We start from the raw sequence: 12,051 nt of genomic DNA on the forward strand, positions 1-12,051 counted from the left end.
GACCCAGGGAAAAGACTTTGCCTATTTATCCTATCCATGCCCCTCATAATTTTGTAAACCTCCATAATGTCACCCTTCAGCCTCTGATACTCCAGGGAAAACAGCCCCAGCCTGTTAAGCCTCTCCCTATAACTCAAATCCTCCAAACCTTGTAAATCTTTTCTGAACCCTTTCAAGTTTCACAACATCTTTCTGATAGGAAGGAGACCAGAATTGCACGCAATATTTCAACAGTGGCCTAACCAATGTCCGCAACATGACCTCCCAACTCCTGTACTCAATACTCTCACCAATAAAGGAAAGCATATCAAACGCCTTCTTCAATATTCCATCTACCTGCGACTCCACTTTCAAGGAGCTATGAACTTGCACTCCAAGGTCTCTTTGTTCAGTAACACTCCCTAGGACCTTACCATTACGTGTATAAGTGCTGCTAAGATTTGCTTTCTCAAAATGCAGCACCTCACATTTATCTGAATTAAACTCCTCTGCCACTCCTCAGCCCATTGGCCCATCTGGTCAAGATCCTGTTGTAATCTAAGGTAACCCTCCTCGCTGTCCACTACACCTCCAATTTTGGTGTCATCTGCAAACTTACTAACTGTACCTCTTATGCTCGCATCCAAATCATTTATGTAAATGACAAAAAGTAGAGGGCCCAGCACCGAATCTTGTTGCACTCCACTGGTCACAGGCCTCCAGTCTGAAAAACAACCCTCCACCACCACCCTCTGTCTTCTACCTTTAAGCCAGTTCTGTATCCAAAATACCTCATTATCCTGGATCTTGTTGTTATCTAATCCTTTACTTTTGCTAATATATCACCATCAACATCATGAACACTTAAAAACCAAAAGAACTGCGGTTGTTGTACATGAGAAACAGAAATTGCTGGAAAAACTCAGCAGGTCTGGCAGCATCTGTACAGAGAAAGCAGAGTTAACGTTTCAGGTCCAGTGACACATCTGCAGACCTCCTGAGCTTTTCCTGCAATTTCTTTTTTTGTTTCTGATCATGAACTGTTACCTCCTGCAGTGATCTCTTATGAGGCACTTTATTGAAAATTGAAATATACTCTACATCTGGTTCCCTCTTATTCACCTTGTTGGGTAGAAGAGAATGGCAGCTGATAATGTGTTGCTGGAAAAGCGCAGCAGGTCAGGCAGCATCCAAGGAGCAGGAGAATCGACGTTTCGGGCATGAGCCCTTCTTCAGGAATCCTGATGAAGGGCTCATGCCCAAAACCTCGATTCTCCTGCACCTTGGATGCTGCCTGACCTGCTGCGCTTTTCCAGCAACACATTATCAGCTCTGATCTACAGCATCTGCAGTCCTCACTTTCTCCTAGAAGAGAATGGCAATTTATTATCAGTTGAATTTATAAAAATTCAATGAGATATTGAAATGTGTATCAGTTGCCATAATTTGGCACCATTTTGATTCAAGAAATTATAAGAAGAAATTATTTAACTAAAATAATTAAATAATGTAATTGAGGTTATTTCCTCAAAGAAGGCTAATGAACCTTGTCAAAGATAATTTCCCATTCACAAAACCATATTGATTTTTACCCAATTGTATCTTGATTTTCTAAATGATCGGGTATTGCCTCCTTAAAAATGGGTTCCAGCATTTTTGTAACGACACATCAGGTTATGATTTTCTGCTTGACTGCATCAATTGAAGAACAGGTTCACTATTGAAGGACATGTAAGGGGATGGGCAATAAAAGCTGGCCTTGCCCATGTTACTCACATCTCAAGAACCCCGAATAGGGGAGGTGATGGCCTTGTGCTATTAACCTAGGAAACTCAGCTAATGTTCCGGAGACCTGGAAAATCCTGCCAAGGCAGATAGTGAAATTTGAATTGGACAAAAAAATCTGGAATTAACAATCAAATTATGTCCACGAAACCACAGATGATTATTAGGAAAGCCCACCTAGTTCACACATGCCCTATAGGGAAGGAAATCTAGCCTACATGTGACTCCAGACCCACAGCAATGTGATTAATTCTTAACTGCCCTCTGGGCAATTGGGGATGGGCAATAAATGGTGGCCTGGCCAGACAACACCTACATTCTGTGAGTGAATTAAAAACATAAAAACAAATCGGTCCCAGCCACCCATATCTTCATCATCCACTTTTGCCAGTGACCAAATTCAGTCTCAGAATTGTTGCCTGTTTAAGCTAGCTCTTTCCATTTGTCCTGGATGGGCGGCTAGCTGCCAGGATGCATTTGAGATCCCCGAATTTAAAAATGCCAAGGTGACAAACTGATGATGGTGGATGACTTTCAACTCCATTTTTGACCAGGCCCGTGCAGCTGAAACCATCTCACAGTTAAAATTCTTCCCAAGAAGGATTCATGTTAAAGGCGAATTCTGATGAAGATTTGCAAAATGATTCAAACACATAACAAGGTGCTGGATGTCTCGTTATTTTGCCAGGTCTCCTGTCCATAGTCTTCCTCCCATGTTTACACATTGAGACTCATTCGCACTCAATCAGGCTTAGCCATTCTTTATCGACAAATGTTTACTTTTTAACCAAATTGCAGATTTTTGAAATGAGTATCCACCCAACCCAAGGCTAGGATGCTCACTTAGCATAACATTCTGTCACGGATTCAGATTACTTTTCAGAGTTAGCAGACACAAGGGAATTAGGTTCAACAGAGTCTTTTTGTTTATAAACTTTTTTTAGCTTGAAGGATGTTATTTCTGGGAGTGGATTTTGTTTTACTTCAGTGTCTTCAACAAGAAACAAGCACTCTCAGACTAAGTTTCGCGAGCTGCCACACTGCATGGCTGGAAACCTAAAAACCAGTAGACAGAGAATACTTTCTTTTCACCAGGACTGACCAAATTTGAGCACAAGCTCAATAAGTAAATGGACAACACTCACTGCAACTTCCAGACCCATACCGCTCCTGTGGTCTCTGATCATTGAAGAATAGTATCACAACTTTATTCAGAATTTGATTAACATCTGTGCAGATCTTATATTTGAACACTTTATACTGAACGCAACGTGGGTGTGAAATCAACTTCCCTTGGAGAATGTGGAGGCAAATACTGTGGAAAAGTTGAAAACTGAGTAAATATTTGAAGAACTGTTTGCTTGCATTGGTGGGGGAGTCAATAACAAGATGCTTAATTCAGAGCCAGGCCATTCAGGAGAGAAGTTATGAAACACCCCTTCATACAAAAATTAGCAGAAGTATAGAACTGTGTCCTATCAAACGCAATAGATCGTTACGATGATGGGTTGAAATCTTGAAATACTGTAAGCTTTTTAACTTTTATTTCAAAACTATGTTCTTTTCAAAAGAGGACAGCTAGAGACAAAGTAACTACATATAAATTTAATGGCTAACTGGAATAATGTCTTCATGGCACTGATGTACTGTAACACCCAAAGAAGCTTCAAACAAAGAGAGCGTGACTTGAGATAATGAAGGGCTGACTATCACCACATCCCCTCCCTCACCTACCACCACCACCCCTTTAGCAGACAGCCACCCCTTGCAGACATTTGTGTGGTTTCCCCTTCCAGGAAAATATAAAGTAGGGGTTAAAATTGATCTTCAACACAGCTGCTGTGCTCTAGAGTGTGTCCAGTATGCTGTGGACGTTACAGATTGAGAACAGCCAATTAGCACCCTGCACTGCAGGTAAAATAAGAAGTTTGTTCTTTTCAGTCAAGTGCTGCAAATCAGTAGAAATCAGGACAGAGGAATTTCAATCAGCTTACAAAACTAAAAATCTACAAAACTGACTGCTTAACTACTGTTATCAACACTACCAGTGCAATTAAATAATGGCCAAAATGTCTCCTTCCCCGTTATTTAGGAACAATTCAGAGATTGATTCATTTAATTGCTTTTTTTTTACATATATCTTTTAGGACTCAGCTCTTATTTCTAATCTGTGTTGGCATTTTTTCTTATGTGTCGTAATTAATAAACTCACTCTTCTCTGTTAACTCAAGAAAGCCTGGTTAAATTAGATCATAGAATCATATCATAGAATCCCTTGGCCCAGCAAGTCCACACAGACCCATTCCCATATTACAGGTACTGTACATTTACAACTAAAATCTGGCTGTAAATCTCCTTGGAATGTCCTGAGACTGAAAAGCACCAAAAAAGTGCAAGTTTACCCACATCATTGAAAAAAGCAATTAAATTCAAAGGAATTTGCCCCTCAAGCCTATTCCATTGACTCCTTTTAAAACAGAAGTTTGTTTGAGTCTAGGAGAAAGGTAAAATCTCTGGCTGAAAGGCAAGGATCATTTTCAAATTAACCTTGTTGCAAACAACTGAGGGTGGGGGCGGGGTATAGAAATACAGGGAGCCAGTGCAGCCCTCCTCACCTGAGAGTTTAATGGTTTGGGATATCCCAACTGGAACTAATACAAATTGGGAAACATCACCCAGCATCTGGGAGTAACAAGATATTAATTCAATTAATAGTCTAAAACATAGGACTGATAGTGTTTTGCTAGACAAGTATATAAAAAGAATAAAAGGCCGTTGGTTACAGTTATCTCAGCTTCCGGGCATTTCTGCAGGAGTTCCTCAGCACAATGTCCTAGCCCACCCACCATGTGATGCTTCATCAATGATAATGCCAGCAGGAAAGATGTTTGCCAATAACTATACAGTTTTCAGCACCATTCACAACTCTTCAGGCAATGAAGCAATCCAAGACTGCATTTCAAAAGACCCTGGACAACATTCACACTTAGGCTCATAAGTGCAAGCAACATTTGCACTCCGCAGGTAATGACCATTATCGAGACAGTCTAACCATCTCCAAATGTCACTTAATAGCATTTTCATCCTCAAATCTACCACTTCCAAATATCCTGTTGTTGGGCAGGCTACTAATGCTGGACAACATTGTGGTGCACATAAACAATGTCATCTTGCATAAGTTGAGGGATCATTTATTGAGGTTGTATTATCAAGTATAGAGTTTTGTCACAGTTCGAGATGAGAAAGGACCATTTGCAAGCAAATCAAAGATGAATAATGGGTGGGAAATGAGCATTGACAACCAATCTCTGTATTCCATGTCTTAATAATTTAAAGCTGTCATAATAGTATAAATCCAGATGAATGATCGTTCACTTTAGGGTCATTACTAATACAAATGTAACTGAACCAGTCATTGCAATTGCTGGGTGGAATTTACTTTTCTTGAGTGGAGGCAGATCGAAAGGCAGGAGTTTCTTTGGGGCAAAGTTTCTCGAAGAATTATATTTTTTGCAGCCTATTATATGTGTACGTGTGGGTAAAATGCCAAAATTTACAGATAGGATGTTACTTGCCCCACCAGGATCTCCTGGGTTCCAGTGCCAGGGTACCATATTTAATTCAGACCCTGACAGTATTTCACTCTCTGCAACTCAAAAACATTCCTCAACTAAAAGCAAAATACTGTGGATGCTATTCTTCAGATGTTTTAAGCCAGTTCCACAATTTCCAGTTGAAAAACCCGAACCAACTCCTCTTCAGCACGGATGTGCAATCCCTTCACAGGCCCACTCCCCATCAGGATGGCCTGAATGCTCTCTGCTTCTTCCTTGAAATCAGCAGACTTGCGCAGAATCCATCCACACCAGCCTCCTTCGCCCATCTCAGCTCATTCTCACTTTCAATACGTTTCGTTTAACTCATCTCATTTCCTCCATGTCAAAGATGCTGCCATGGATACCCACACAGGTTCCAGCTATGCCTGTCTTGTTTTGGGACATGTGGAACATTCCTTGTTCCAGTCCTACTTGGCTCACAGACACAACTCTTTCTCTGAAACATTGATGATGTCTTCAGTGCTGTTCCCTGTTCTTGTCTGGATTTGGAGAATTAATCCGTTTTGCTTCCAATTGCCACCCCTCTCTCACCTTCATTGCTAACGCTTCCTTTCTCTTCCTTATGGAGTCATAGAGTCAGACAGCATGGAAACAGACCCTTCAGTCCAACCAGTCCATGCTGAATATAATCCCAAACTAAACTTGTCCCACCTGCCTGCACTTGACCCATATCCCTCCAAACCTTTCCTATTCACGTACTTATCCAAATATCCTTTAAATGCTGTGATTATACCCACATACACCACTTCCTCAGGAAGTTCATTCCACATGATAACCACCCTCTGTGTAAAAGATTGGCCCCTCCTGTCTTAAAATCTCTCTCCTCTCACCTTAAAAAATGTTTACCCTAGTCTTGAAATCCCCCATCCTAAGCATAAGATCATGAACTCTACACCTCTCATTGACTTTATTCTTTTCATTTCTAAGATAGGCTGTCCACCAAGATCCATTACAAGCTCACTGGGACCTTGGTTAGGCCACTTTTAGAATTCTGGTCACCCTTCTTTTGGAATGATGTTGTTAAACTTGAGAGGATGCAGAAAAGATTTACAAGGATGTTGCCAGAACTGCAGGAATTGAGTTACAGGGAGACCTCACCATCCCAGAACCACGATAGGGTTCCCCTTAATCTTAATTTCAACCATACGATTCTCCACATTCAAAGGGTCACCTTCGGCCATTTCTACCAGCTAAATAAGATCCTCCCGTCCCTCTACTGTCAACACTTCACATGGACAGCTCCTTCATGATCCCTTGCTTCACTCTTCCATCACTCCTTACGGCATGTTTCCATATGATCGAAGAAGGTATGACGTTGCCCATTCACCTCCTCTCTCTTCACTATTCAAGGCTCTAAACACACCTCCCAGGTGAAGTAGCATTTTACTTGTACTTCTTTTAGTCTAGTCTACTGCTTTGGCTGCTCACTGGGGAGACCAAACATAGACTGGATGATTACCTTGCAGGACACCTCTGCTCAGTTCATAGGAATGTTCCGGTCTGCCCAGTTGCATGTCATTTTAATACCTTTCTACCCTGCAGACATGCTACCATTTTTGTCCTGAGCCACTGTAATCTTCCACAAAACAAACTGAAGAAACAAAACTCCATTTTCCACTTTGGCACTTTACAGCTTCTTGGACTCAATGCTGAATTCCATAACTTCAGAGCCTGACTGGAATGTGTCTGTTCTCCATTTTGTGTACATTCACTCACACTTCCACCCCCAATAAGCCTTGTGGCCTTGTCTGGTTTGTGTTTTGTTTACTTTGCTCGTTGTTCCCAATGGAGATGATTCACACTCTCCCTTTCACATCTCTGTTCACATCTACTTTCATCTTAATGTCTCTTTCACCACCATTAACAGCTCCTTTGGCACTGAGTCTCTATAGCATCTGAGCTCTTGCGCTTCCTCTCTCTAAAGTATAAAAGAACTCTTATCCAACCGCTATCAGTTCTGAAGAAGTTATTTTGGACTCAAAGTGTTAACCCTGTTTTTCTCCCTCCACATATGCCGTCAGATCTACTGAGTTTCTCCATCATTCCCTGTGTTCGTGAGCATCATTCACCTGTTATTCCTCAGCTGAACAGTCCCCTGGAGATGTTAGAGACTCAGGCAAAAAAGCAGCATCACCCTTTAGTGATGCCTCCCAAGAGAGGGTGTCCAAGAGAGAAGGGAAATCCTTTTCCTTGAATATGGCAGCATGATGTTAGTCCAACTGACAAAAGTCAGACTGGACAAAGGTTGCTGGGGAAGTTCCCACCCCTGGGAAGCTCAAGAGGACCTGGCACCAGTGCCACAAGAAGATAAATGATCGGTGTGTTTGGCCAAAATGCATACTTAATGCTTCATGTTCTTATGAATGTGGGTTAGCATTATAAGGCCACCACTGAAGGAGGTTGGGTGCCAAACATCTCCAACTAATACCTTGTGTACAATCAGTATCTGTCACTTCATTGCAGCCTTCAGTGTTGCACTACTGGCAGCACAGTGGTATTGCCTTTTATACATTTGTCAGGGCTGAAACATAAAAAGTGCTACAACATTTAGCAGCTCATGCTCCTTACAACTAGAACTGACCACTCCTCACAACTAGAACGTGTACAACGTATAGCTTCTTACCAAAGGCTTGCATGAAGCAAGAACACAACCACAAGATGGCCTATCTTGCAGGAGAGGCCAGCTGGAGATGTGCCTTATCAGCCTGGACGAGGAGGAGACCTTTGATAGGATATCATGCACCAACATGTGGGACACACTCTCCAAAAATGGGCTTTAGGGAGGGAATCCACAGTTGGATCTGACTGCTCTACACCAACATCAGTAGTGCAGTCTCAACCAATGGGTGGGAATCAGAAAGCTTGCCGATCAGATCTGGAGTCAGGCAGGGCTGCCCACTCTCTCCTGCCTTGCTTATGTGCTGTACAGAACCTTTTGCCAAGTCCATCAGGAAGGACCCAAGCCTGAGAGGGGTGACTGTTCTGTGCAGCGGACACCTGCAAGTCAAAACCTCCCTGTGCATGGATGATGTCACTATTTTCTGCTTGGATCCACTGTCAGTGCACAGACTCATGAGCATCTGTGACCAGTTTAAACTGGCCTTGGGAGCCAAGATAAATCAAGGCAAGAGAGAGGTCATGTTCTTTGGGAATTGGGCTGACTGATCCTTTCACTGTCAGGACAGAGTATCTGAAGGTACTGGGAATGTGGTTCAGAGGGCCTGGGACCTGCACAAAATCTTGGGAGGAGTGCATTGCCAAGGTGAGGCAGAAACTGGGCAGATGGGAATACTGCTCTCTCTTCATTACAGGTAAAAGACTGATCATCAGGTGTGAGGCACTCTTGATGTCACTGGTCCTTTCCCTGAACCTGCACCATTGCAGTCACACAAGCCGTCTGCCACTTCATCTGGAGCTCAAAGATGGACTGTGTCCACAGGGACACCACATACAAAGCTCTGGATAAGGGGTGAAGAACATACTCAATACTGCCATCAGCTGATGGCTATCTTTGTGTGTAGCTGCATCAAGCTGTTTGTAGACTCTTGGTATGCAAACACCAAGTATCACTGCGTACTGAGGTTCTACCTGTCCCTGGTGTTGTGAAGGATATGACTGGTCTCGTTGTCATTGAATGCTCCAAGTAGTCAGACTGTTCTGTATTACCTGTCCTTCTTGGAGAAATTTGCAAAAAAAAACATTTTTGACAACAAGTCTATTGGTGGCAGGGCTGCCACACATGTGGAATGTATCTTTGCAAAGGAAATCTGGAGAGAAATGCAATAGTTTTTGTTGAGATTTGTTCCGAGCAGCTCAGTGATGCAAACCTCTGTGCTCTATGGTCTGTTCCCTGGGACGCACAACGAGACAAACATTGACTGCGCCGGGAGGACCATCAACTTGATGAAAGATGGTCTTTGGTGTGACCAAAACACATTGGTCTTCCAGAACAAGAAGTTGACCCCAACTGAGTGTTGCAGACTGGTGTATTCCAAGATCCGGGACTATGTGCTGAGAGATGCACTAATGCTTGGGGCAAGTGCCACCAAGGCACAGTGGGGAAAGACCACCGTCGAAGGTCATTCTGCCAAAGTATAATAGGAGTCTGTTCAGATCCCTCATTGCCTCAAAATGAATGTAAGTAGGATCCTGCATGAGTAGAAAATGTCATTGTTTGTAACACAGGGAAGCCCTGAGGAGTGTCAAATTCCAATGTTTGTTTTCCCCTCTTTGCAAAGACTATACAGAACTGCTTTAGCATCTTGTGTATTGACCTGAAGATAATTTTCATGAATAAAGTATAGTTTTGCAATTTAAAAAAATGTGTGATGGAATACTGTCCCATTTGCCAGGATCAGTGCAACTTCAACAATATAAAGAAGCTTATTAAGGAGAAAGCACCTATCCATATTTGCTCTCTCCATCACTAATGCACGGTGGCTGCCTTGTGGACCAGGCACAAAATACACCACAGGGACTTGCCAAACTTCTTCCACAGCCCCTCCCTAACACCCAGCTTCCACATCTAGAAGGACAAAGAGCAGTAGGCACATGGGACACACCACTATCATTAAGTTAACATAAGTCCAAGTTGAAAATATATAGCTGTTCCTTCATTGCTAGGTCATAATCCTGGAATTCTCTACCTAACAACAGCCACAGCATGTTTGTCATACATACTACAGCCGGCAAGCCACTACCACCTTTGCAGGAGCAAGTAGGGGTCGTCATGCCAGCAACCTACACAGTCTGTTGGAAAACATAAATGATCGATCATACAGCCAATACAGGTAAGCCCGATCTCAATAACTGGTGCAATAGACTCAAGGGCCTGACTGAGATACCCATGTTCCTATGCATTTCTTTTGGCACCAGATGAGGCATTTCTGATCTTATTGTCCTGCCTTTCACTCTGGATTTCCACAGTCTAGATTAAAAGAGTCTACCTTCAATACAATAGCATTGACTTGTTACTGTATGGTCATGTTTTGTATATTGCAATAACTAAAACCTGCTGCATTTGCAATTAATAAATAAAATCACGCTCCAGTTCACCCTGGAACCTCATTAAGGAACGATATGCAGACTAGTCAATCATTTTGTTAGCACCAACAAATCTTGGTATCGCATGGCACGCTGTCTAAGAAACAGTCGCAGCTTGGGTAACATCGAAGTCAGATTAAGATTTGCAAAAGGAGGTGAAGCAGACTTTGTATTCAGTAACCAGGTTAAATCGATCAAGGTCTACACGAAACAAATCAAAATACAAAACAATAGGGAAACAGTACTCTATTCGTCCCTTCATTCCAGGGGACAACTTTGTATTTCAAACAGAAATGTATTATCTTTATGGAAGAGTTAACCTAAACGACTATTAGTGAGTGTGAAGAAAGAAAAAAAGAGAGTGTTTCTGATAGTGAAGTGGAACCTCAAATACCTGTACTTCCATTAACCAGAGTCCTAAGCACCATTCAGAATTTTGATAGGATAAAGCCCTAATGTGACAGAAATTGTAAAGTAACACGCCGCCATTGCAAATCAATTTTGCAGACTTGAAAAACCAAGCGCAATTCTCAATTTATGTTACCCTCATTTTGTCCTTCATTCCTCCGACATTGCCACATCACAGACTTAGGAACAAAATTTAGGACTGTTCAATTTTCCACCAGTTTTATTATCTCTAATGTCTCCACCATTAGAACAGAAAGTTCTACTGTTGTTAAATTCCCTCAGTGACTTGCTGGGAGACTTGTAATCTTTAAATACAAAATATCAATTATAGAGTCATAGACTCATAGAGATACATTGACTGCAGGGTCAGCTTTAACACAATTATTCTTTTTAGCATTTCTTGTAGAACTTTATGGTGTTAGTGGAAATACGGTTCCTAGTACATATGCACATAAAAATGAAATGAAATGAGGAACTGCTTTTTAGTAAAGAGTTATGTTAAGATGGTTTACCTGATAGCAGTAAAAATAGACTGAAGAGCAGGAATTCCATTGATGAAAACGCAGGCAGATCTAGACTCGGACTCAGGAATGGAATGAGATGATGATTTTCTGGTTTTCTCAAATGGACTGGAACTAAAGCCAGCTGCTTAAACCCTCCAATGCCATCATTTCCTGAAAGCATGCATATAGTAACAGCTCGAAAAGGAATCGAAACTTAATGCCTTTTACATTCAGTCAAATGGAAATCTATACGAGATTTTGTTTGAATTATGTAAGCAGCCATTCTTTAATGAGATTGCCTAGCACCACAGTAAATCATACTCACTCTAACAGCAAACATTCTGGTACAGTGTAGCATGAAGGAAAATCTCACAAACTTTTCGAAAATTCAAATCCTGCGGTGCAAGGTTATTTAAACCTATCCTTCCTGTAGAATGAGTACAAGGGACACTTTGTTAATTTAGGGCTACATTTGGTCTTTTTCCTGGAGTTCAATGTAATGTAAGAAGATTACTTTGTAGATTCTGAGTCAGCAATTTGCTAATGTACTAACTTTGCACACTGATGCACTGGATACCTTTGGCTATTTACTGTCATTTTGATTACTTTCTTGTGTGCATTGTGGCAAAGGATGCTATACTGAGGCATCAAGCTTGCCCAGTCAAGTACTGTAAAGTAAGAATTCTGCCACCTAGTCTATCTAACATGTTCTGGCC

General features: G+C 41.8%; 1 protein-coding gene across 1 annotated transcript in view; it reads right to left on the reverse strand.

Annotated features, from left to right (window-relative positions):
* The window catches only part of pla2g10 (phospholipase A2 group X), a 30,556-nt gene extending 18,850 nt beyond the window's left edge, over positions 1-11,706 (reverse strand). The window contains exons 1-2 of the mRNA XM_043711117.1: positions 11,661-11,706; positions 11,345-11,506 (exon numbers count right to left, since the gene is read on the reverse strand). Coding sequence (XP_043567052.1) covers positions 11,345-11,384 — 40 coding nt within the window. The 5' untranslated portion in view covers positions 11,385-11,506; positions 11,661-11,706. The remainder of the gene's footprint in view (positions 1-11,344; positions 11,507-11,660) is intronic.
* Between the last annotated feature and the right edge of the window lie 345 nt (positions 11,707-12,051).

This window comes from Chiloscyllium plagiosum, chromosome 21 (genome assembly GCF_004010195.1).
Source record: "Chiloscyllium plagiosum isolate BGI_BamShark_2017 chromosome 21, ASM401019v2, whole genome shotgun sequence".
Taxonomy (NCBI): domain Eukaryota; kingdom Metazoa; phylum Chordata; class Chondrichthyes; order Orectolobiformes; family Hemiscylliidae; genus Chiloscyllium; species Chiloscyllium plagiosum.